At 40.4% G+C, this 27,647-nt stretch overlaps 1 protein-coding gene across 1 annotated transcript; it reads right to left on the bottom strand.

The window, feature by feature from the left end:
• Positions 1-618: 618 nt before the first annotated feature.
• Positions 619-26,879, bottom strand: DNAJB14 (DnaJ heat shock protein family (Hsp40) member B14). The gene is made up of 8 exons (XM_068942019.1): positions 26,503-26,879; positions 19,454-19,628; positions 9,148-9,293; positions 6,867-7,052; positions 6,359-6,453; positions 5,530-5,639; positions 4,109-4,281; positions 619-1,257 (listed from the first exon to the last, which is right to left on the bottom strand). The coding sequence occupies exons 1-8, from the start codon at positions 26,633-26,635 to the stop codon at positions 1,133-1,135; spliced, it is 1,143 nt and encodes a 380-aa protein (XP_068798120.1). The 5' UTR covers positions 26,636-26,879; the 3' UTR covers positions 619-1,132.
• Positions 26,880-27,647: the final 768 nt, after the last annotated feature.

Raw genomic sequence — 27,647 nt, 5'->3', positions numbered from 1 at the left:
TACTCGTTCCTTCAGTTCCTGTCCCGGAACAAGTAATATGGCTCTGACCACAGAAGCATACTGCAAACTAGCAAAGCGTTTAAATAGTTGGCAAAAGTGTTGAAAGGCACATAGCTTGTCCTCAGCAAAGTTTCCCTGCTCTGCTTCTGGTGCCCATTGAGGAATCAGTGTTAGAACTCGGCTTGAAATAAAAAACAGTAAGAAAATTAAGTAAGTCTCCCAGGAAAAAATATATATTAAATTGCCTTTTTCTTTTCTTTTCTTTTTGAAACTCTAGATTTGCTATTGCATGTTTTCCCCTACCTTTTCAGCGAAAATTAAGGAAGTTGCGGATGCCTGTTATGGTCTTACTACTACTGAACTACCAAACGGTAGAGCTGCTGTAAACTCTTGCAGGTACTAAAAGCAATGCTTATAATGGACTGTACAGCATTTGCAAATATTTACTTTGAAAAGAGATTACTGTAGTTCTTAGTGTTCTTAGCATTGCTTAGAAATGCTAAAAAACTACAACAGCTAACTGCTACTCTACACCAGATCAATATACCCCAACATATATTTAGGAATATACGTCGTTATATTTAAAAATAGCAAGTTCCTCTAAGCTGGTAAACCTAGAAGATTTTACATAGAGTTAGAGATAAAATATTAAAAATTCTGTTTCAACTCCACACACTTGACATCTGAATAGGAGTGATGCAATCATACTATTTATTCCATCAGTGAGACAAAATGTTGTATGGAACTAAATTTCTGAGATTTTAAATAGAAAGTCATTTAACTCATATATACACAAAGTGTTCTTTCCACAGATATTTACATGGCAAATATGTTAGAGGAGAACCACTATGACTAAATCTCTACAAGTATAGCATCCTTTCTGAGCTATTCTCTCTGCTGAAGGAATTCACAGAAGCTTTGAAGTAAAATATCTAAACAAGTAAGGTACCTATATTTCACAGTAGGTAAAGAAGCCATTAAATGATATTTCAGCATAAGGTTTCTGGAAACAGCTACACAGTAGAGTTTTACATCCACCCCTCTTTTCCAGCATTCCTGATGAAACTAAATCTCTTCTTAACTTGCAAGAGAGATAACAGCATACGTAAGGATGCACATGTATAATTCCAGTTCATCCTCCTCGATAGAGGCTGGTCAGCCGTTCTAGTTCTTTGCAGTTGTCCATAGACATGGAGTCTGCTTTCTTTCGGAGGCGGTCATCTCGATACACTTTTGCTGCATAAAGTAAGTCTGTTTCTGTAATTAAAGAGAAAAAAAAAAAAAGAAAAGATTTTTCAGGTTAAGAATGGAAAACTTCACACATGATATATTCCTTCTCAGTGCTGTCCAAACCACCTCCGGTTTAACCCTCACCCTTTTTTCCTTCTGCCTGTTCTAAGTACCCACAAACACCCCTTGAATATCACTGTCGCAGGTTTCCCTTTGCTGAGTTCTCACCAGCATTTCATCTTGTTGAGCAGCGAAAGCAGTAACAGCCTTCCTGGACCCTCATATTTCATACAGCAGTCCCGGACTGAAAAAACTACTTTTCCGACAGATACCGTTAAACAACATAAATATACGTCACACTCGGTGATCTTGCACATTACAGAGAGCTCTAATGTCTGTGCCCAAAAACCGTTCTGAATGCGAAGCCCATTACTTCATTCATGCTGCTTCAGACTGCCAGTGTTCAGAGGTATTCGTAGAAGAGCTCTCTGTATTACGCCGGCGTTCACTAGCTGTTCATTAGCTTGACATTGTTGAGTATTTTAATTCTATACAATCTTTTTCAGCCCTTCACCTTGAAATGGATTAGTAAAGCGTTCTTAAACGCCAATCAGCACTGGAAAGAAGATTTTAACTGTCAAACAGATCTAAAACACAACAGATATTTTATATCCATAAACTATAAATACAGAGAAATTCTATCAGAGACTGCTTTTTGGAAATCAATCTGGGTTAGTTTTCACAGCCTGATAAATTGCAAATAGTAAACAAAATGACAGTCACAACCATCAGGTTATTTTCTTCGTTATACTAGTGTGAGTTGTTTCCCCAGCCATCGATTTTTTCCCATTAAATATTTGCCTATTGAAGGGTGGGCCTCTGTATTGTCCAGGACTCTGCTAATGCTTATCAAGTAAGCTTGCCAAGAATAAATGCTGAAAAATGAGAGGCATTTTTTTCCTCTTTCCTTCCCTAGGTGGGAATTGCACATCAACTAAATGTCTACCTTTCCAAAGATACTTAGACAGTATATATTACATGAGATACAAATCTAATGTGCCAGCAAATCTAAGTGTAATAACTAAGTCACTAAAAGCACAACATCCTTCCCGATCTACACTCTGCTGAAAAAAATTCACGGAGAATATGTCCTCTTCTTACTGTGCTGGCTTATCTCTTACGTGTTAAATTTTTTGATAACAATCACTTTCCATATTTTTGTGAGCCATTTCATTACATTTAAGTATTTTATTTCCATTGGAGACTATCAATCCTTTATCTAGAAACCACGTGTAGATGAAAAATTAGGTATTCATTTCTTGGAACGTGACCGCGTTTGAACATTTCAAGACTATCAAAGGACAATTTAGTTGCAAATACACAAGAGTTCTGATTATTTGCTTATGAGTTACATCCAAACATTCTCTGATGATTTCCTGTATTTGAAAAATATGAGAAAAGTTATTCCGATCCAATTTAGTAGTCCGGCTGATAATCTCCAAATTTGTCTCCAAAGCACAGGTGTTTCTCTGGCATACCTGTGGCCCCGCGGGACAGTCTGCATTACCAGCCCACAGCTTTTCTTTCCTGCGGGCAATCTGTAAATCTGTAGAGATATTACTTGAGCACATGCCGTGTGTATAGTTGAGTAAGGTTGGGCCTGCTCTGTATGGGCAATGCAGTTTGCATATATATACACAGACAGGCCAACTGTAATGAACGTGTGCAGTCCTGAGCAGGTATGCGACCAGCTGTGATGTCTGGCTGTCTCTTGCAACGGGGAGAAGCTAAGGGCCATTTCAGCCGCAACGGTTGGCATCTCTCGTCGGCAGAGAGTGAAGTTAGGCAGGAACACACAACTTCATTCAGGGAACAGCATTCTGTTCGCTTCTGGTCAGTGATGAGTTTACTAACAGTTCATGAAAGAATTATTTCTCTAGTAAGATATGACTGAGTTTACCAGCATGCTTTCTGATCTTCACACCGATGCCGTTTTAGCAGCGCTGTTCTCACAGTGCGCGAAAGGCTAATGTCTGATGCCACTCAGTATTCTCTCTGTTAAAGCAAATTCTGTGCTTTAACACTGAGTTCTAGGCAAGAGTTCTATCTCCTGCAAGAAAATAGCTGGCTACGTAATACTAATTTAAATAGGCAAAACAGCTGTTAAACTAAAAAGATTCTTTCTAAGGCGCGATATAGCCTAAGGTATCACATTCAGGGAGAAAAATTGTTCAACACTGGCGAAAGATAAAGCACTGATTTCTGGCTTATGCCATTTAACCACAACATGTTGGGTGTCCTTGGTCACCTGGAACAGTAGTGCTTGTTTGTATTGTGATCCAAGGCAGTTATTTTTTTCCTTCTCTGAAAACATCTATGTGGGCTTTTGTTTCATTTATTTATTTTTATAAAAGCACCTGTGACCCTCATCTTGACTATGAGGAATAACATTCTGGAGAAAGAAGTGAAGGCTGACTCATAAGAAAGGTACACAATAGTAATGAATACACAACAATAATGAGATATTGCCAAGATAAAATAATGTGGAAGAAATCAGCTTTCATCCTTTATTTAGAGAAATATTTTTCTCATTATAAATTCACTGTAATCATTAACTTTCTGAGAAATGGCTACATAAAATTGAACAACATGTTAAAAATCCTGATTATTTGCAGAAGGTTATTATGTCACTGAGTAAAAATCAGGGAAATAAAGCGACACTAGCTGTGACAATTTGAGAAGTAAGAAAGAGTAGGGAACTTCACATTTGCTTTTTCATTCAGATATATTAATAATATAGGCACTTCATTCTAGCCTAAGACAATCTTTTTTATAGGAATGCATGCTTTTATGTAATTACACGTAATAACAGACTTACTTTGTTGCCTCTCCTTCCAACAGTTATTACGAATGTTGGACACATAATCCTCTTCCACACTCTTTTCCACTTTCTGTAATGACACTCCTTTATATTCATTTCTAAAGTCCTTGTTGACATAGTAAACAACACCCAAGTTTTCTGTCTGCATTTTAATGGTCTGCCCTGTACTTCTGCAGTGAAAGGAGAGAGAGAGAGAGAGAGAGACTCGATTTTTTTTTTTGTTAACACCACAAATACAAATTTAAAAAAATTATTATTACAGAAGAACAATAGCATGTCACTGAGCTTGCTATTTCAAGACAAGTAATGAAATGAATGGCTGTATATTTTACTAGAAAAGAAAATTACTACATTTACCTGAACATCAAACTTCTGCTGTTTTCACCCATAATCCTAAAAAATTGACTTTAGTGAGACACTTTATTTTATATGTCTTTAGCCATCTATAAGTTTTGATCATATAAAATTACATTCAAATCCACCATAAAGAAAAATACATCACTACTCTGCAGCAACCCAGTACAGACATCTCTGCTCTAAAATGTTTTCTGCAGCCCCGGACAAATCCATCTTCCTGCTGGCATTCTGCAGATTAAAAATTAAGGACTGTGCACAAACATTTTGGCAGCGAAGTGTTTATAAGCATCACAACAGCTTAGTTGCAGAAAGACACAACATCACACTCCGGAATTAAAGAACGCTGAAAAACAAGAAAGAAGAAAGAAGCCCTTCCATTGTGGAGCTGTGAGCTCTACAAGGAACTGAGAATCTTTAAAGCAGCTGGGGGGACTAACTCTAGCTAACAGCTAAAGTCTGTTAGCTGGTTGAACGCTTGATACTATAATACATTATTTCTCTCAAGGAAAAAAGATTTATATATCCTTCTGCATAAAACAAATGGTTTTGCTATCGGAATTGTCTGCAAGGCAGCAGAGAGAAACTATTTTATCATCATCTAGAATGAATGAAAGAACAGGTAATTTCCCTAGTCTTTATTTAGTTCAAAACTTAAGCAAGGACGAGAAAACTGCCTTTAAGCACTCTGCTTGCTACAAACATAGACGACTCCTAAAGTAGTAAAGAGCCTTAACAGGTTTCAGGATTGGATTAAACATGCTGGAGATGCAGACACTTTTGCAACATGCTATGTTGCATGGGCCCACTGCCTCATATTAGATGCCCTCCTAAATGCCAGTTGCTGCTGACTTCTTTTCTCCATTACATTTTCACAGCATGTTCTCACTATCTAACTTGCAGTTTCTGTTTCACTCCATTCCTACTTCACCTACTCTTTTTCTCCCTTCCCTCACTGTGGAAAACCAAGGTCCAACTAATGGAGGACTTTCTAAAATGCTTCTCGCGGAAGGGATTAAAACATTGTACCCTGCTTTAAGCTAATGCAATTCAGCATTACTTACGTTCTTGGGTATAAGGCGTAAGGAGGGTTAGATACCATCAACTGGCTCAACAAGGAAACAAGAATCAACACAATAATAGGCATCAGCTGAATGAACATAGAGAAGCCTCCCTAAGGAACAAAACAGATTCAAATATTTCATAAAATAGAATCAAGTAAAGAGGCAAACCTGACAAAATGTAATTCTAACCATGATTTTATGCTTAAGCATCAAAAGCTGCTAGGAAAACTGTAACTACAAACACTACTATAACCTGCAAAGCTGCAGGTTTTGTGATATTATCTGTGATATTATCTTAGCTTTCTAACGTACACACAATGTGCACAGAGTGCTGAAGCTACAAGAGTCCGTGGGTTAGCATGTAGTCACAGACAGCTACCAAATAAATAACTGGATTCAGTTATACAGTACTGCATTATTTGGTCTCATCTATATAGTGATATGTCATTATATAGGACTATATGTAACTCATACCTAGGACTAGTTATCCAGCCCTATATACAAGTCCTATCTCAACCCAAAACAACTTTTAAATGCAGACAGAGATTAGCGACCAGAATTAGTGGCACAGTTAGTCTAACAGCACTGGTCGCTACCATATTAACAACATACGACAGTACACTTGCAAAAATACGTTATTAACTTCTTAAATTTGCATGTCTATTTACCAGCTCATTAAGCCTACCACCTGCCAAAATTTTAAAGTACGAAACTGGCCAGCACAAATCCTCCTCTGCAGCACAGAACTGCCTCAACAGTCACATCACTGAAAATGACTGTCAGCACATTTCACAATCCACAACTTATAGTCAATGGCCCTTAAACATACATCACCCCTTTCTTCTTCCCTTTCATGTCCGCTCTGACGGTGCTGATTAGGATGACTGTAGCCAGCGCGACCATTAGAAAATGAATGTACGCTACCTAAGGAAAAAAAAAAAAATCCATATTTGAAACATGTAAAATCTGACAAAGGGAAAAAAATCTAGAAAAAACAATATAGGGGCAACAATATGCAGTATTTAACATTATTGCATGATAACACCTAACATAACTCAACTTTAGGACATCTTACAATGTCAAGGTCTTTCAAAATAAGTATTTTAAACTCTAAAAACAAATGATGTATTTCAGGCACTGTAGGATAACCCCAAAGAAGGCAATTCACGTTTCTGGGATTTAGCAATACTTAGGAGAAAAATAAACTCTGATGTAGACTAAAGAGTTGGGGGGCATGTGTTTTGGAGTAATTTTATTGTTTTAGAATGGCACAATGTTTAATGCCACTCTGATCAATACCACTGTATATTAATGGGTATGCTGATGCGTACAAATACCTGTTGGAAATGCCCCTCCAAAGAACATGTTGAACAGATCTTCTGGAGTAATATCTGCCTCACAACCTCTATGGAAGTTGAATCTACCGTTGCTAGGGTGACTGCATGCTTGCTCTTCACTGCCTGTAAGGTCATACTGTTTTCGTTTTTCTGGATTACTCAGCACAGCATACGCATTTCCAATTTCTGAAGCAAGGAATAGAAGACAGCTCCCGTAAATGAAAGATAAGGGCTATTTCAGCGTGAACACTGCAATTTCAAAGTCAAGAATAGGCAGAGACTGATGTCCTTTATGTTACAAATAAGAGCCCAGAAACATCTCTGCTCAAATTAGCATAGTTCCCACTAAGTTTCCCACCAATTCCATTCAAAGGCTTTTTATTCTGTTGAACTAGGTGCAGAAGGCAGCACAGTTTTGTTCCTCCTTCTGCGACAACACCTTCACCAGTGGAATTACTGCAATTACAGAAGAGAATCAAGCATTACAATGAATGCTTAGAAACGGGGCAACTGCAGCCCAAGGTCAAAATGATCGCCGAGTCAGTTAACACTTTGGTTTTCTTTGGTTTTATTTGATAGGTGGCAACTTCTAATGTGCCAGCTTGATTGCCCTCAACTGTCTGAATGCATTTTCCCACATGCTGCTTAGATATTTTACAGAGTACATTAATAACAAAGTTTTGCATGACATAGCATGAAGAATACCACATGTGTGCGTGACAGAAACACTCCTGTTGACGAGTCAAACGACACACTCCTAAGGTTGTTGAATTAACCTTAACGCTTGGAATGCCTGGCCTGGGTGCGTGCCCCCAGTACCTTCACGTCATATTATCACAAACTAATTTACTTGATTTTGAAAGAAGCAAGAGGAAAACTTGGGTAGGTGAGCATGGAAAGAATCAGTGTGAAAGGACCACAAGTTCTGCTGACTTTACGAGACTCAAAAGTGCTTTCACCCTAACTGCTCTGCACAGACACATGGCTCTTGCAGACTTAAGGAAATTTTCTGTTGATGCTCAATAAATAATCTTCGCTCCATCACATCCTAATTAAACCCTTTCTCTTTTCTTTCTTCCTCTCCTTCTTGCCTCTCCAATAAAAGGCTTGTCTTTTGCAGCCAAGCAACACAAGTCACAGAAATGACATTTTTCAGTGCCGAAAAGCCATCAGTCATCAAAAGCTGGTGAAAGGTGCAGCACTAAAATCTCAACACCGACAAATAAGACTACGGCTTTGCACAATTCATGTTTTCAACATTATCCACTCGAAAAAAGTTAATGGAGTCTTAGCTATGTGCTTTTAGGTTGACCTTAGAAATTATCATTAGTAGTTCCTTTAAGTGGGGAAAAAACCCAAAGAAATGAAGCACGGTAACTTAAACTGGGAGCACGTTATACATTAATGACACCAAATATTGTTACAAGGTTACTCTGCTACTCAGCACAAGGATAAAATTGGTACTAAAAATTTAGGTTTTTTTCAACAATTAATAATTTAGGGAGACATTAATCAGGTGACAGCAAATGAAGTAAAGAAACCATACTGTCCCAGTACGGTTCGTGATTAAAAGCAACCCTTTTTGACTGTTTATTTGTTTGTTACTTGATCTTGATTAGGCGATACTGATTCAAAACAGATTCGATTAAAATATCGTTTTCCTTAAATAAAGAACAAAAAAAGAAATACTGCTAAAACCTTTGAAAGGTCTTTGATGAAGTTGCTAAAAAAGATTTCAAGAGATAAAATGCAATTTTATTTGCACATATTTCTTAAATCTAAAAAATAACTTCAAGGGAGACTACTTAATACAATAGAAGAGTAGTACTACCTAATCTCAAGATCTAAGTAGGCACCTTTGCCTAAGATCAAACTCAATCCCGTTCTCTAACTTGACCTTTCCTTAAAAGAAATAATTTTTTCTTCAGATATCATTATGAAACTGTTTTTCTCAAGTAGGATGTTAGAAACTCATCAGACACCTTTAAGAACCAGACTAAAGTGATAAATTTACTCAACCAGAAAAAAAGATAATAATTTAAATGTAAGAAAAGTGCTACTTTTCTGGTAGTAATTTTTAGTCAGCATGATTCCCCTGCTAAGTTTTCTGTCCATGTGCTGTAGTACTACACATCTAATTCAGAAACGAAAAAGGTTAGTTTAGTATTAGTTGCAAAACACTACCTTGCCAATTTTATAAAAAGACAACCGACCAATGCAGATGACTTCCTTTTATTCTGCCATAGTTTGATCATAAAGTTTAAGAAAGATGATATTTTACTTTTAAAAGCTTCTGTTGCTCCAGGTGCATGGTTTTTGTCTGGGTGGAATTTCAAAGCAAGTTTTCGATACGCCTTCTTTAGGTCTTCTTCACCTGCATCCTTTGACACGCCAAGGACTTCATAATAATTTTTACATTTCTTTATACTGTAAAAGAAAATTAAATAAAGTATTGTAACCAAAAAGATGTAAAAGCAATATGTTAGAACACAGCTGCAAAGAGGTAATACATTGTACTGATTGCTGACTTTCAACAGAAAATATACAAATAAATTCACTCTCGAAATAAATGCGAAAGAGCATTCTTTCACAATAAACTCAGTATCGAGTAGAACAAACTATTGTTCTCAAACATTACTAACTAGTTACATTTATTTTACTTTTACTTGTACTGTAGAACTACCGTAGTTGTGAGAAAAGGTTTCAGTCTTCAGTTACTCAGTCCCAAGTACATAAATATTGCTGTTAATATTACATAAAATGAAGATTTCAAATTTACTTTGCAAAGCAAGCAGTTAGAAAGCTCTATTTCAACTGTCAATAGCAAATGCACTTTGGCATGCATGATAAAAAACAAACAAGCAAATCACATTTCTCTTTCTCCAAACAAAAGTCAAGTCATAATACCATTCAAGCATTTACTTTGCAGGGAAATAAGGCACACAAGAACACTTGCATTGCTGGAAATGCACCCGGATACCCCCCAGAAAAACACCTTTCTATGAGTGTTTATATAAATGTGAGGAAACAATAACAGCGCCAACAGTTACATATTCAGATCAAGCGTTCAACGTAGCATTTCTGGAAAGCTCTGAAAACTCTGAAATATTCCTCCTATAAACAGTTTCATCCAGATAGGAATAGCAAAATCCAGAAATTATGTAATGTGCTTTGCATTACCCAGAAGAGAGAAATAGTAGTTAGAGGGGACAGGCAGAGCAGGAAGAAGTGACCAAACCAATAAATACATCTTAAAGTCAAACCAAATTATCTGGTAAGAGTTAAGAAACTCAGAGAAATAGAGCGGAATCACAGAATTGCACTGCAGAAATCAAACACGCTGGCATTTAGCGAATACAAAAAGAAAAGATTTGGTCTGAGCAAGCAATAGAAATTACATCCAGAAGTATTTTAAAAGGTTAATGTGAGCTTCTTCATACTGATCCAACTGTTTCAACAATCGTTTAAATGCATGCACCTCTACATAAATATGGGTTTAGTGTTACAAAGACTATACGTAGGGCAGCCAAGCGGAAAGAAAGGGGGTAAGCAAGCCTTTGGCAGTTCCATGAAAGAAGAACGGGCACCCTATAATTAAGGGAATGCTAGCACCAGAAGTACAACCACACCATCTTGTGTGGTCCTTCAGAGTTCACAGATCGATCAGCTCAAGTTTTATTTGAGGGATCCCTTTTCCTGTGTTCAAATAACACAAGCTTTTTACGGAAGTCTCAGTGTAATGCTCCCAAGAGCACTCAACTGAATGCATGCATGCAGTTGCCAATATGAACACTCTGTGAAATAAATACAGCTCGTTATATTGAAGTAACATTTAATAAGCTCTAGTTAGGAAGATGATAAAGCTAACTAAAAAGAACGCAGTGAATTCATCATCAAGAGAGTGAAAAAGAAAGGCAATACGCTGAGTTATACTCTGGTTATACTTGTTTGTAAATTTTGTACGATAGGCTAAAATTTTGGAGGTATACACACATCCCTTCATCTTCAGCCTCAGGAGGTGTGTTACGTAGGAGTTGCATCAAGAACAAATAGCTTACTATGCAAGTGTAACAGTATTACACTAGGCTTTTACTTCAAGACATTGCTGCCTCACCATCTGATCTAAACTTCTTCTCTTCAATAATTCAGTCTCTGTATTGTTTATTTTGGACCATACCTTCCAGAGCTTGGGCTGATATAAAATAAGGTAGTGATCCATCAATATTTGGCCCTTATTATTTTATTAGCATTAAAATGGTAGTTTTAAATGGTTGTTTAAATGTTTCTAAGAGCCATGCATCCTCAACAATTTTTTCTCCAAACATGAAAAAAACCCATGAAACAAACTTGACAAAACAAAGTGAAAGTTCAGTTCTTTGAAGACCTGATACACATTTAGTTCACTGCACTTGAAGATGCAGAGAGGAGAAAAATTAAAAACAAACCAAAAAAACACCTGTTCTAATCTTCAGAAACTTGCCCTAAAGTTTCTTCCTACTCATAACCAATAAGGAAAGTCCCACAGTGGACCGCCATCATGGGAAAAACAGGAACGGTCGCTATCAGCCAGAAGACATGCAGGTCAGGACACTACCATCAGCTTCGGACACCATGATTTACTTAAGGACAGAGTCCTTAAGGAGCTAGAGCTCCTTCCTGATGAGAAAGTGCAGGAAGGAGCCTGCCTTGCGGGCCATGCAGCACTTGCACTCGGAAGAGATGAACATAATCACCCTCCATACAAGAGCCACCCTGAACCTGGTCTGCACATAATACGATGTTGTTATTTATCAAGAATCAAGTGTTCGGCTATGGTATAATTTCGTTTCTGTTTTCTCTTAGCATGTCTTTGCTGGTGTTTGATTTGTTGAACAAAAAATGATACAGACAAACTCTCTATTCCAATATTCTTCATTTTGTATGAGGACATGATTTAATATTTCAAGCACATCTTGTATCAAATCACCCTCAGAAGCTGACCTGCTAATCACTGAGACCTAAAAATGCTAGGCTACAGAGCCATTCTTAGTTTATGAAGCCTTTCTGAAGTTGTGGCTGTCACCCCTTACTTCTGTTCTACTCTCTTTCGCCTGTTCTTGTCAGGATGGGCACCCTCACAGCAACAGTGCCTACAACAGGCCTGTATCTGATCTTCCAGATCATTTACATTGTCCTCTTTTCTACTGCACAGGATATACATTGAGTTAAGTAACTGCCGTTTACTGCTTAACCCCTTGCTGTCTCCAGAGCTCATCCAAGTGCATGTTAGTTCCTAGAAACCTCAGCAGCAAACATGAGCTTCAGGTACTCTGCTTGATAGCTGGAGGAGGACTGCTGCAAGTGACTTCAATACGCACACACATAAAGCAATTTTGCAGAGTTTAGCAGAACTTTGGATTCAGTATATCAAGCTTTAAAGCTAAAGTGCATCAAATGCCTGTCTAGCTACCCAGAGGACAAAAACTATATGAAGACTGGAATTCTCAGCAGCAAACTTGGCCCTTACCACTTCAAGGCCAAACACATCTGGACCATAAATGTCTAGCATCTAGTTAATGCCAACTACTACCAGTCAAGTTTCCTAAAGGGAGGAAGAATTTAGTGACTTCTGTCAGGAGGTCCCTTTACTGAGCTCAATTCAGGGCCATAATTACAGGGTAATGACTCAGTTCTTCCCACCTCAGTGAAGTCCAAGGGGGTTTTGCATCAAAACTCCTACTGCAGCAGCTTTGCAGTGGGGAAGATGGGTCAAGTTATCAACTTTGTGATACACTCTTGAGAGGCAAAACTGTATTGCAAAATGAGTTCAAGCTGGTAAGTCAAGTCAACTGGCAGAACAAACTGTTAGACAACCAGGGTAAACCACCAAACTCTTGTTTCATACACGCGCTGAGCAGTACCAGGCTTCTTAAACACCTTTGAGACAGTTTGAGTGTACGGCCCACCCCACCGTGGCTGGATACACTACCTCCCTCCTCCCCCTGAAAGAGGTGGGGATCATGGGCTCATCAAACAGATGCTCCAAGAGCTAAGCCCCCTTCCCTCAAACTGCCACTGCCCCTTTGAGACATTTCTCTCCACCTACTGGGAGCTATTGGAAGCCAGGGCTGAGCTTTGATCCCTGCACCTCAGCAGAAGCAGGCTCCCTTGGACATATTCCTCGCTATGTTTGTCAAGGCTAACTGATAACGTCTGATAATCCTTGCTCTGCCAGAAGACCTTGCCTGGCATAGGAAACTGTCCTGTGGAAATTGGTCATGGGAGGGCAGATGGATGGAAGCAATCAGTCCCCCTCCCACTTGTCTCCTACTCTAGCCATACAATGCAGGCCAGCAGAAGCTAGGAAAAGCATGAGAAAAACCAGCAGAGGTTTTGGAAAAAGATGTCACTGATGGTACTTATGGCTTTTACCTGCATCTCAAACCCATCCTGCAGCACAGTCAGCATGAGCAACTAACTTTTTGAAAGCTGCATTTCAATTGTTTGTTTTTGCTGCACTTAAGGCACTGTTGTCCTTTGTAGTTTTTTTTTTGGGGGGGGGGTGGGGAACGCATGTGTAAATGCTGCACAGATGTTTAATAACTGTATTTTATGTAGCACTTGCTTATTGACTGCACTCTTGCAGTCAATTGTTCTTTTGTTACTTATTCTCCAGTTTATTTAAAGACTGGTGTTTTCACTTCCCCCCCCCCCCCCCGAGAGCTGCTTTTCTTGTGTTTTTTGTTCCTGCTTGGATTACTTCTGCTTGTGAATTACTATCAAACTATTTGTGGTGTTCAGTTAATTTCTGTCCCTGCTAAATTGTTAGCCCCTGCCAGAACCTTGGCACCATCCTTCTAGCTAACATATTTGCTGGCTCTTTTAGGAGGGCACACAGGCCATCACTCGCCTTGATGCAATTTGAGAACTCTGTTCTCTAGAAGACAGGTATTATTTCAGGAACATCCAACAATCTCTTGCTAGAGGTATCTCACCATGACTTGCAAACCTCCACTATACCAGCTTGGCAGTTGACAAGCCAACTGCAGCCTTCCAAACTGCAGCAGCAGCCAATCCTGCCTTACATCAAGCTCCTGTCTACGCTCCGATGACAGGAGGCAGAGTAAGCCCTTCGCATCAAGAAATGTCTGCTTTCTCCTGTAGAAATTCTGGGGATACAACCACCGGTTCTCCTGTGACTATAAAATGATGTGATCCTGTTGCTCTGCGCTTCTTGTTTTACTTGCAGACCTACAATTCAGATTGTGTCAGCATCAACAGCTTTTATCAGGTTAACCAAACCTATCAGATGCGCTTTTGTTTCTGTATCAAACACCTACAGTGATCCATGAACACAGAATTTTGAGTACGATTATGCATTTCAAAAGGCCTTCCAAAACCTCTGCCTACACACACAGGGATGGCCCAAAAGGCATATACAGGTGGACCACAACTTTCAAAAGCTCCTGATGGGAACTACAGTTACTTCTCCTGATCGTAATCTGTCCTGAGTAGCGAAGTGCTAGCTACGAAGAACTGAGCAAAAGGGAGCTCTGATGACTTCTGATCCCAGAGTTGAGCAGAAAAAGAAAGTAAACTGCAGACCAATTTCTACACAGGCTCTAGTTTCAGATGATGCCAAAGAGCCTGATGCAAATGGCATCTTGCAGCTGAAACGAGGATGTGCCAGTCACAATTTGAATGACGTGAATGTGGTCTTTAAAAGGTCCTCCAGACTGGAAAGAGGGTGTCACCGTCTTGTGGAGGAACTCAGGCTGGTCCCAGCATACCCCACTTTCTGAAATGCCCTGGACGTTCCAGATCTCTGTTCTAGCGCCAGATTCAGCAAGACATTAGGGTGCTTGCCTTGGTGCAAGAGCAGGTGTCTGATCAGTTTGTTTCTCCTGTGTGTACTACACGAAATATTCAGGTCTATGTTAAACACTAGTATACTTCCCTCCAGATTTTGTAAAGCTTTTCTCTTAACTAGGAGAAAAAAAATGGAAAGGAGGCAGGAGCTTTCTGACAAAGTCCACCAGACCTTCCTGTGCCACTTTTAACAGGCCCTACTACTGAGATTTCGATCTTGGTTTTCTCAGTCATTCAACTGGATATTTCAACAATTCACAGCAGTTCTGGCAGCCTAATTAAAGGCATGCTCTGATTTCTGTGCTTTGCTTTTCCATTTTAGGACACGTTGACTGCTCTTATTATTCCACTTGCAGTTGACTATCTTCTTGACCCCATGCTAACAAAGTAACAATATACCTCTTTTTGCTGAATTTGCAAGTCTCAGCAGCAAGCCTGGAAAAAGTCTGCCACACACAGCTTCCATTCCTTGCAGTTTGATCCATAAAATGCGCAGAGGCAATTTTTTGGTTTACTTTGTGAATTCAAATGAAGTTGCTGATTATTCTTGACCGCTACTGGATGAAATTTAATCCTGCCTTGCAAGACTCCTACATAACTCATGACCAACAGTTTGCTTTGGTTCTAATTCAAAAAATCCAAACAACAGAAAATTTCATTCTTATGCTCTCAGAAGAGCACTAACAGGGCAGAAAAAGCAATATTCCAGCAGAGTTTTCACAAGAAAGCAATCCATCTCTAGCACATCGCTAATCGTGGAGGTTATTTTTCAGGTGTCAAACAGGTAATATGGAATTTATGCTAAAGCTTGTTATAAAGAGATATCAGATACCGTATCAATTTTAAGATAATTTAAAGGGAGTCAATATAAAGTGAACAACCTATCTGCATTTCTCAACTGCTTTTTTAGATTATGTAGCCAACAGATAATACATGCTTGATAGCATTAAAAGAAACAAGAAGGATCGACACAAAAGCAGGCAACTGATACTTTTTTAAAATGTTTTTTTTTTTAATTTGCCCACAAAAGCTTTCCAAAGGGTCTGCACGCTTGGTATGACAAGGCAGATACTACAAACAGAATTTGTTTGAAAGTGGGTAAGAACTCTTTGATAACTGTAATCCTGTTCAGCACTTATTCTTCAGTTGTTTTAAGCCAACTGAAAGGGAAAAAAAAAGTTGCAATCTTTCTTGAACAGATGCTTCATTTCTCTACCTCAGCAGCAAATACAGATAACCTATATAAAACAGCTCTGAAGTAAAGACCACAGAAGCCAAACCCAGGTTCTCCCTTTTTTTTTTTTTTTTGTCATGCACATGATTTAAGCACTTATCTAAAGTTGACATAGTTCAGACAGGATTCAGTTGCCTAAACAGAGACTTCTAAGGCACCGGCTCTAGAAGGAAATAACTCTACCATGTGTCCTAATACATTTTTGCTAGTCTCCTTTTGTTATCTCTGATATTCAGGACATGGAAAGCGTTAAAACTGTGTGATCCAACCCTTACTGACATGACAATAACTGTCAGTAAAAAAAAAAAAAAAAGATGCATATACTACAGATTGTATTTTCAAAACATTTCAGTTCACAAGTAATGACGTGCTTTTGAATACCTCAAGTTTCAAACTGTGGCACTCAAAGTGAGCACATTCATTTGCTACATTTCTTAGAAAGAACCAGAGCATCACCGAGCACTTATGCAATCAGTGGAAAGGTATTGCATCTTATGCTTCTCCCTGTCGAGCAACTTGTTTGCAAGCTCATGCAATGCTCTACAGAAGCGTTATGGTAGCTTGCTGATGATCAGTGTCCCTTGTGTATGCGAAAAAAATAAAAAGCCACACTGAGGTGCCTGTTTGTACTCGTACCTACATTACTGGAGTAACACTGATGAAAATTAATGCAGTTAAATTGAAGCATCTTCGCTATGCTTCTTAAATCTATTGTCACAAGCAAATTCCAAATAGCTGGACAACTCCAGAAACATGAATGAGCGTTCAAAGTCAGAGAGCTCAGAATCAGTCTCCCTATCCTGCCACTCACTAGTGCTGATAAAGGGGTGTAAGTGGCACATATAGTTAAATTAGGAATACCTTCTCTCAGTCTCTATTTAATTGCTAGCACAGAACCTAAAACTCATGGAGGGAAGAATATCTGAAGATAATGGCCATATTTCAAGCCATAAGCACACAAAACAATTTATTTTGACAAAGTCAAATTCAGGCTAAGATTGAGAATTTATTATGAATTGGGGAGCTACTACCTTGTTATCTAAATTTGTTTTTCCACAGGAAAATATTAAAACCAGGCATGAAGCACTATTTAACATCACCTCTTTTCACAGAGCATTTCTTTAACTGATTCAAAGGTCTGAAAAACATTCAGCTGTGGTATGGCAGCAACGTGTGGTGGTGACAAGCTCGACTCTCTAAAGAATACCCTTCCCTAATTTCATTTAACTGGAAAAGTCTGGGCCTCACTGCAGCAATAGCATATATGCAGCCTGTCATGCCCCCAACAAAAAAAAAGCTCATTCTTGCTGTAGTTTAAATATGAACTTCCCCTCAGTGATCACTATTGATTGTGTTCAGTTAAACTTGCACAAAGTTATATTTTTTCCTTTGAGTTTTAGCCCACTGTTTGGATTTAATCCTATTCTCCTTGGCAAGGCACACATATTTTTCCTTTCTCAACCACAAATTTCCTAAGTGGAGCAATGATGTCACTAATTGATAATATGATAAACCTTTCAAGACTTCCATTAAAGACTGGGGACTTGCTCTGTTGATTCCTATGCTTCTAAACCAAAAGTCAGTCTCTCCCCAAAGGTTTATGAATTGCTGTACTAAAGGATAATAGCATCACTGAAGCTAAGATCAAGATTTGGTCGTTGTTCAACGGCTGATTTTCCAAGTGGTAAGTAAAATACAAACAAACATGGGTTACTCTGCAAACGGTTATGGCTGCTTATTTATAAAGATTTGGGCAGGTTTTAAAAAAAAAATCCAGATTTGATGTTCATGGGACAGATTGTTGACATGGCCACTAAGAAGCTATACTAGATCATTTTCCACAACGTGCAGCTTCTTAAATACCTCAAACTCTGGTTCTGATCTCCCTGAACTGGATTAATTTTATCTGTTATCTAGTAAACCCTTTCAGGGAAGCAATATTAGGAAAGCTTTCCTGGATAGAAGTTGGCTCTACAATGTGATTTTACTCAAGACAACAAAGTAGGCAACATTACTTTCTGGAAAAAAAAAACAAAATAAAACAACAACAAAACAAACCACCGTCTCTCCCAGAACTTGCAGGGAGTCTGATGTCAAAGCAAACTGTAGCTCAAGAATGGCCCATCACGAGAGTGAGTGAATCTTGGCAGTAAGACAGCCTTACCTGTAACAGCTTTCTGAGAACGTTACATGCCTTGAATTGATCTAAGCCTCACTTTAAAACAAACTTCTTTCTGCATACTTTATCACACACACAGACACACACTCTCACACTTCTTGCTTTGAAATACCGCCTGTTAAAATAAAAGTATCTGAAAATTTACATGCTTATTCAGGTTTTACTTCAGATGTAACAAAGGGCAACAATATTAATTAAGCAGAGAGATGATGGTAAATGAAAAATGCTACTAAACAGCAACACCATGGGGATAACCATGCCATATGCACTCTCTACCTGCCGGAATGCAATGCTGCTGTATCAACAAAGAAAGGCAACTTTTTGTCACTATTAGCATAGCTGAACAGATTATGGAACTTCAGAAAATGATCCTAACATAATAGTAACAGTAGCTTACATTTTTACATGCAAAATGTAACACACAACTTTCTGTTTTGAGCAATAATTCATCCAATCCACACAAGCTAAGAGACAAGGACCTTTTGATTCCCTTTTCTTGAACCGCCTTGAAAATTTTTACTATGCTTCTCAGAAAATAAAAGCTGGTTTTGAGGTATATATGCAGTTTTAGAGCGGCTGCATCAACGTTTTTTAGTAGAAAGCAGAGCATGCCTCAAACAATATTTTTCTCACTCCTACCGCCGACAAGTCTGTAAGGATAACATAACTTTTAAGAGCTACTCTCAAAGGACATTTTTATAGGTCTTTTTTTCTTTTAACTCACTCTGATTTTCCCTCTGTTGCCCCATCTTAATACTGTCACACTATGTGAGGTCCAGAGTTTATGATGCAATTTACACCACTTGATTCAGTGCCTCTCAGACACACGTACTTCCAGAATGAAATGATTGTAATAGTGGTCTAAGACTAGCTTGTGTAGCAAGATTATCTTGAAAATAAACTTCAACTGTAAGAATTTTCCTTCTACTTCTAATCCTGGATTTTCAATCCCACTGTAAATTTAAATGTCTTCATATGAAAATATTTAAGAATAGAAACACTGTCCTGCAAGTTTTACTATAAAATTTTCATTACTAATTCCATTTATCATGAGAACTACTTAATAACTATTTTCAATATTTTCTTTTTAAACTATCAAGGTTTCCTTACATATAGATTGGTATACTCTTTCCCGCACAACGTGACAGTATATCACGCTGTCTTAAACCAGTTCAACTCTCCTTTTCTTCCCGGTCACAGTTCAGTACAAGAAGCCCCACTCAGCTAAGCTTTATTTTTCCAATGCTTCTTTAGATCCTGTATCTGGAAGCGTAAGTATATAACACACGGAACGAAAAACACTGACATATTTAAGTAAGACCATACCTGAATACTCCTTCCATTTGGTCTTTAGTGTAGCCTTTTCCACTTTCACCTGCAGCAGATGCATTGCTCTCCTTCGTGCTATTGGGCTTACTTTGATCATTGCTGCTGGCTGGTTTTCGGCAGTAAGTGCCTCCCCCAGCAGTACTTCCATTCTTCATAATAGCTTCCAACAAAACTATAAAACAACAGTATATGATAATATCATTACAGGCATCACCGATTAAGTCAGGGGCTCTCAAGTAACTTAAACTGGAGCACCACATTGTAAAAGACTACCTGCTAAATCCTCCTTTCTTATTAATCATCTCTTTGTACCACAAACGTTTCTGGAGCCAGTCTAGCGCCTGCTTTTCGTGGTGAAACAATGGGAAAACATTTCAAAATTAGTGACTGGACTCCTCTCCATCTCTGCCAAGGTAATTTAACAGTGGAGAGAATGTGTCCAATTCCTTCATTTCCAGATGCTTTCAGAGACACTGAGCCCATTCTTTACCAAAACACCTGAATAAGCAACTGTAAATAGAGAAAAGGAACTAACATAACACTCTAAAGAATCAGAGAGTTATTCCATACAGATATCAAGCACATCTCCTTGGTACCTATGCAGACTTGTCCTGGCAACAGATTTATTGATATTTACAACACAGTGAAATTTCAGTCAGATTTATCTGGTTAACAGATTAGTTAAAAAAAAAAAAAAAAAAAGAGTTATGGTCTTTGCGAGAAAATTGATAATTCATCTCTGTTGTTTCTTAAAAAAAACCCCACACACAATAATCACGATAGGGAGTACTTCAACAATTAAGTTTCTGTGCCTTACTAAAATTAGAGGACAGAACTGAAAAAAAGATTCTTTGACAGCAGATCAAACCCCTGGTATCTCAAAGTTGCAACAACAAACACTTTTTGGCAAACAGTTTACTATGGCAATGTTAAAAAGGGCAATAGAAGAAAAAACTCTGCTCCTTTCTCAGACTATCATCCTTACAAGTCATTGTAACAGAAAGACGAGCAACAGAGGCTGCCCAAGGGAAAAGACCACGGCATCTGACCAAAGCTACACTATAAATTCAGGTCATCGTTTGCATTAAACGCTTCTATTGGCGGCTGCTGGGAAAAAGAGACAAGACTTGGTTGATACTCAGCTCCCTGTCTTTCCCAACAAGTCTGCCTGCTGCTTTGTTACTTATAGCTGAGGTCATGAACAAAGGACTGCTTGACTGAGATCAACCATGACAAAACATCTATACGTTTGCAGGAAACGGAAAATGAGAAGCAGGACGGAAGGACCATCTTGCCTGTAGAACAAGAGTAGATATCATGGGAACATTGACAATCCTGGATTCCAGATAAGAGACATTTATTATACCGCTGTTAATACCATCAACAACCCAAACACCCTTTTTTTTTTTCCCCCAACAACCCAAAGACCCGATTTTCTAACGTGGAAAGAACGGTTTAGGACACAGGCTCGGTCCCTGAGTGAGCCAAGGAATTCAACTTCACTCATGTCACAACCGATCCCATCCTTATCTGGAAAGCAGAACAGGTACACCTGTATCTCAGAAGAGCACTGATGATATAGTCATGACCAGGGTGATAAGAACGAGAAAGATGAAGACAGAAGTTACGTTTTTGTCAGGCTAGAAAGTTGTAATGCACCCCTCTAGAGTTTTCTTTGAAGCAGCACATTTCAGCTGCTACAGAACACAGCTATTTGTAACCTGAGCCACCAGCGGCTACAGACTGATGCACTCTACCCCATTCAGGCAATACCAGCTGAAATTCAAACTACTGTTAAATGCCACAGATGAGTCAGGACCAGCCAACTACACTCACCTCTTGAGTCCTGAATCTTAAAAAACAGCGTACTTTTGCTAGACCTTTAAATCCTCTTCCCTTCTGCAATCCAACACATCTCAAATGTGTCAGTTTTAATAGATCACCAGACATGAACTTGCCTTTTTGTTTCTGGATACAAGCCTGTGTTTTGGGGTGTGTGTCTTATCAACGCCCTGCAAATAGTACCATTCTCACCTGAGGGACTGCACGAGAAACAATGTGTGTAAAAGACCACCTATTTAACAGTCTTTCTTGATCCTTACTGAAAAACACTCCACTCGTCGTGGAAGGATGTGTAGCTTCACTGTTAAAAAGTATCGTCTTCTAGGAGATAAGGAGAAGAAGCTTGAAGGACTTTCTTCTAAATCTAACGAAAAATTTATCTTCTAATAACGTGGTCAGGCTTAGAGCAGCAGCAGCAAATTGAACACTACAGGCTGTATCTCAGACAAGCACAGGAAAGAAAAGAAGGCAGAGTTTTATTTACGGAAGAGAACCACTTCCTTAAGATGTGCGTCTTTTTTGCTCCCCACTATTTGCTTTAGTTTTTATTACTCACTGGCCACAGCAGTCTGAAGGACTGCAGACTAACAGCTACACTCAGCCTGAACAAGCAAGTCATCTGACTTCAGCCGCCAGTCCTGCGCTGTTGCCTGCCTCAGCAAGACTCATCATTTGATCAGATCAGGCTTTTTCACTGCAGAGGAGAAATAAACAAGCAGCTAATAATTAGATGTTGAGTTGCATACCAGGAGAGAACTTTCACAGCAAATGAAATGAAGTTCTTGAAAACAGGAGAGCTATAATCCCATTATGGATTATAACTGAAGCACATATCCAAATATTTTCATTAGGTTCTTCTAACATCATCTGTTATGGCAATAAGTCATTCACTTCAGAGCTTCAAATAACAACTCCAACAAGATGACTTTGTCTGCAGGCTGAGAACTAATCAAGAACAAGAGACTTCAACAGACAGAGCCTTTAAAATGAGCATTTCTGGTCCAAGATCGCTCCAGATAAATGAGAATAGAAAACAACATTATTCTTTTTCTATTTTGTGGCCTTTAATATAAAATAAAGATAACACTTGGGATCCTATTGGACACATGACCCTAACTTACCCTCTATAAATAATGCTGAATCATCAGCTCTGCAAAGCCTGTCTTTATATTGGCATTTCTCTATAAATTCCCCATCCCTGCAGCAATGCTTGTGCAAATCAGGAGCAGTAACAGCGGTAGAAATGTTCGTACAGACACCAATTTGCTTTTTTCACTCCTAGTATCTACCTAGAGCAAGTTTAGCTGATAAGTCTGTCCCCAGGACAAGCTTGCCTGCCCAGTGCTTCCAACATTACTACTTCCTAATCATTCTTCTCAGACCTCCCATCCCCACAGTGGAGCTGCACTGTTGAAAAGACAAAGTAGGATGCTTGCAGAAAATATGAAATAAATAAGTGTTAACTTCTTAAGCTAGCAGGACACAGCACAGGCAAACATGCCATTACTCTATGCTGAAAAAGAAAGTCATACAAAGGGCCTAGGGACACTTTTCTTCAAGTAAAAGATTCAGTTCATATACTCAGAAATAAGAGCTGGACTCCTCCAGGTTGCAAGACAGATCATTATCAAAAATCATAATCTATCTTACTATTTTGACTGAACAGATCAACCGCAAAACAATTTTCCAGCAAAGAATGACGTCGACACAAAAACCACTACTATGAAGCTATTAGCTAAATATTGAATAAACACTGACCTTACATTTCACACTACTAATGCCTTAAAATAGCACTGCTGCAGTCAGCGTATTTCAGGCAGAAGCCTCTTTGAGCAACACTATACTTCAGCAAGGAGTGAACCAGTGCTGAATGCAGTTTAAATGCAAACGTAGCTGAAGACGCACCACGTGTAGTACCATTTCAGAGACAATGGTTAAAAGCTGCTCTCTGTCCTTTCATAAACCACTAAATATCAGAAGGTGGAAGCTCAACAAAAGGAATTTGGTGAGCGCGAGGCCAATTTCTGCACCCACTGGCCTCTTCGATACCTTCGGGGAACAGCAGCATCAGGAGTGCTCTGCTTGTTGTCCTCCTCTGATCAAGCCCTTTAACGTTTTTAATCTTTGGAGCCTGCTCTCTACCTTTTTTCATCCACTGACCCCTCTAATAATTTTTCTCCCTCAGCTTTTTTTTCTTAGTCTCCCTTTCTTCTCCTCTCCTTTGTCTTGTTGATGTTTGCTACGGATGGGCTGATTCCCATCAGTAAAAATAGTCAGCACTATCATTCGCATCGCTGTTTTCATGGATGGAACTTCATTTGTGAAATGGTGGGCAATTGTTCCCAAAATGATAGTGAATATATACCTCATGGAGAATATCTGACTCCTTGGAAAAATGGGTAAGAACTATCTTCTAATGCATATCCCAAAGAGAAAATAAGCAAACACAGTGATAACTGGGGCTGCACCATATTGTCCTATCTCCAAATGAAACCAACACATTATGACTGTAAAATAAGAACTTGTGTTAGGATTAAGGGAACTTAAAAAAAACTTAAATGTTCCCTTCTCCTGGGTATGCATTACTACACAATTTTTAATTGTTTGATGATTTACTGGTGTCCAGAGTGGACGCCATTTAATTTATAAAGAAGGTGACAATGAGATAATGAGGCAGTCATCTCATTTTTTTCTTAGTCAGTGCAAGATTCCCATTCTAATTTATTGCACATCTTCCAGATCCTGTCCTGAAAACAGGACATTCTGTGTCCTTGCAGGCTACTGCACTTATAACAGGGCTATTTAAGTGCCTCACAAACTTACAACAAAAGAAGAAAAAAAGAAAAATAATTCAATGAGTTGCTGTTATTTTGTGAGGAAATGGGCTAGATCGAGAAGAACCACCAACCTCTACAGTTAGAAAACTGAAGCACAGAGATACAAAAAGTCTACAGAGTCCCCTAATTTCTAAGCACCTAGTTCAAATCAGGCCTAGGGCGTGATTTTTCAGTGGTATTAGGGCACCTGCAAGTCTCATTAGCTTCAGATGGAGCTTTAACTGCCCACCAGTTCCACAAATCAGGCCCTTGTTTCAAGCTGAATACCTGAAAAGTGAAGCACAAACAATTAGCAGTTACTAATGAAAATCGAGTGAAGTGACTTATTTAACACCACAGAGAAAGTCTGAGAAGCATTTAGCGTCAATACACTAAATTGTGTATTCCCCAGATTACAGTCCACTACCATAACCACAAGGCCATCCTCTTTTCACCAGATCTCTACCTCACTTGTGACACACTTTGCTAATTTCCACAGCGAATAAAACAAGTGTCCTAGAGACAATAGCCTAATTAGCCATCTATTTCTTGCACTGAACACTTTACAATGGTGGTTATGTATTAGCAGTCCTACTTAAAAGAAAAAAAAAAAACCTCAAAACATAAAAGAGACGTAGGCATCTTCTTTTTCCGAGAGCTACTGTAACTCTCAAACTGGAGGTGTAAGACTGTAATAAGCTGTGTGAAGCAGGCAAAGCTATTGAACCCCCTTGAATGGAAGGGGCCAAACCGAAACCCTCAGTCTTCTTGCCTCCTGACCAACGCAGCTTCCAAAAAGCTGAATGTATTTTCATGCATGTCATCTTCTTAGGCCAGAGAAATTTAAGGGAATACGACAAACTTTTGCTTGCTTTTATTTCAGAGAGGTATGTAAGCTGACAGGAGTACAAACAGTGCCACCTTCTTGATCCAAACAAAGCAGCAATGATTACATTTTTTCAGGTCATTTACCAACAACATCCATCCTGTCTTGCAGGAAAAAAAAAATACTTACTATTTAAAAAAAAGAGTATTGATGAGACCTTAGCATATTGTTTTCATATAAGAAGTAGTCAAGATATTAAAGAGGACAGAAAACATTCACTGAATACATGCCTGACACTAAATGAGAAAACAGGCTGCAGCATTCATCATTTTCTGAATACAATTTTGGGGTGAAATGCTTAACTGTAAGTATTCTGTGCTATATTTCATTCTGTAGCAAAGCCTTTAAGACAGTACAGAGCACTGAACTTTTTCCTGTCCCTTCACTGATATACAGAATTTAAGTGAGAACTAGGGGAATGCAACAAGTCATTGCAGTCAAAGGTGTCGAGCTGACTTCTGGCATAGTATAACGGGAAGACTCCAAGACAGGTAACAGCTCTGTATACCTTGAGAATTGGAACCTTACTATTGTTCCTTTCACAGAACCACTTCCAAACACCTTTTGCTAGAAAGATGCTAATTAAAGTTTTAGCAAAGAACTGTCTAAAGAGCCAGTTAAGTCATAGGGGAGCAACCTGCCCCATTTTCTCTACCATAGCTAAACCTGCGCTTGTGTCCTATTCAGCTACTGTAAAATGAAAAGCAAAATAACCCCCCCCCCCAAAAAAAAAAACCCAAACTACAAATAAATTATAAAATAAAGGCATTGCCCAGTCTGGAATTTCAGCCGTTAGCGCAAGCTGTTAGTGCAAGGCTAGTTGACAGAGATACAAAGAAGCCAGCCTAGCATGCCTTGCCCCGGGAGCCTGAGGTGTATTGCTGTAAAGCCGGTCTAGGCTCAGTCCGGATGACTCCGATTATTTTGATAGCCGAAGTAAAAACGCAGGCAAGCGCTCGGCTTGACCGAGAGTGAGCCCCTTTCGGCGAGGGATACGGGAACCCCACTCCTCCTGGCCGCCTGACGCAGATACTTACAACAGAAACCCGCCCGGCCGCAGCCTTCCCTCTCGGCATTTTGAATCCGCCCCCCTTTTCGCGCTTTTTTAAGCCGACTGCCCGACCCGCTCGGGCGTTGCAGCAGGGACCCCAACCGGGGCTAGCTCGGCACCGGCCGCGGATCCCGGCCCCGCTCGGGTCACCTGCGCCTCAGAGCGCTCCTGCCGACGGCCCCGCCGCGCACCGCCTAACGGTCACCCCGCCTAACGGCCGCCAGGGCTAACGGCCGCGCCGGGGGCTAACGGCCGCTAGCCCGGCTGTGAAGAGACCCCCCCCCCGGCCCGGCCCGGCCCGGCCCGGCCCGAAGGCGCCGCGTTCCTCCCTCCGGCCCGAGGAAACTCGGTAATAACGAAGCGGAGCGGGGAAGGGGGGAGGCGGGGAGGACACCTGCCACAGCAGGGCCTCCCGGGGCAGCAGGCCCGGGGCGGGGGCCCGGCTTCGCACCTCGGGCCGTCTCGGTCGGGTAGAGCTTCTGGGCCTTGCCGAGGAAGCGCAGGGCGCGGTCGCGGTTCCCGGCCTCCAGCGCCTCCCGCGCGATGCCGATGCACTTCTCCGCCTCGTCCCGGTTCCCCTCCATGGGCTTCTCCTTCCGCCGCCTCCGCCCGCCGCAGCGCAGAGAGAAGGGGCCTGAAGCCAGAGCGGAGCCGGGGAGGGCAGAGCGGGCGAGAGGAGAGGGCAGGAGGGCGGACTCGGGCTCCCCTTCACGCCGCGAAGCTCATGCGGCCGTGCCGGGCCGTGCCGTGCCGCGCCGGCGGTACCCGCAGCGCCAGCGCAGCGCTCGGCCACGGCAGCCAGCCCGGCCCGCCGCCTGCCTCCGGGGAGCCGCCGCACATGCGCCGCCCGCCGCGGATCCCCGGTGCCTCCCCCCGCCTCCCCTCCCCCAGCCCCGCGAGCGCCTGCTCCGGGCGCCCCGGACACCCGTGGAAAACTACCGGGCGGGCGGCTGCGTGCTAGCGCGGCACTGCGGCCCGGCCCTTGCAGAAAGGAGGCGAGCCGCCGCTTTTGCATTCTTTACAAGGCGTTAATTACGCTTCAAGGCGCTTGTCACCGCTCGCTTTAACGAGCGAGCTCCATCACCTCTTGCCGTGAACTGCTTGGCTGAGAGCACTCGGCCACCGCCACAGCGAGGCAGCTCGTTTTAAGAGGATGAAGGCACTCGTTTAATATAGATCTAGCCGACGTTTAAGATCTAGGTCAACACCTTCTAGCTACAGTGCTGCAGCAGCAGAGCACGTTACCTGCAAGAGGCTGTCGAAGCAGATTAGCCTCATTTAAGGCAGAAGTATCTCTAGATAAGTATTGAATTGCTGTAAAAGAAGTGGTTCTAGAAAGCGCAGAGTTCACTGTCCCCTTTCATTTCACCACATCCAAGAGTCACTCTTCACAGGACCTTTTGCCTCAGCAATAAGACTATAGGGCAGCAGACAGGCCTCTTTTTCCCTTTAGGATATTGAAATACACATATATATATATCTCCCTGTTTTAAATAACAAAGCTTAGAGGGAGCTAGGAAAGCACAGGTAAAGGAAATCAGACCAGAACTTCCTTCAGTCTGCTGCTGAGAATACAGTATCCAACATGACCTTCCT

The sequence above is a fragment of the Struthio camelus genome, chromosome 4 (genome assembly GCF_040807025.1).
Source record: "Struthio camelus isolate bStrCam1 chromosome 4, bStrCam1.hap1, whole genome shotgun sequence".
Taxonomy (NCBI): Eukaryota; Metazoa; Chordata; class Aves; order Struthioniformes; family Struthionidae; genus Struthio; species Struthio camelus.
The sequence above is the reverse complement of the archived record's forward strand: the minus strand, read 5'-3'. Positions and strand labels throughout refer to the sequence as shown.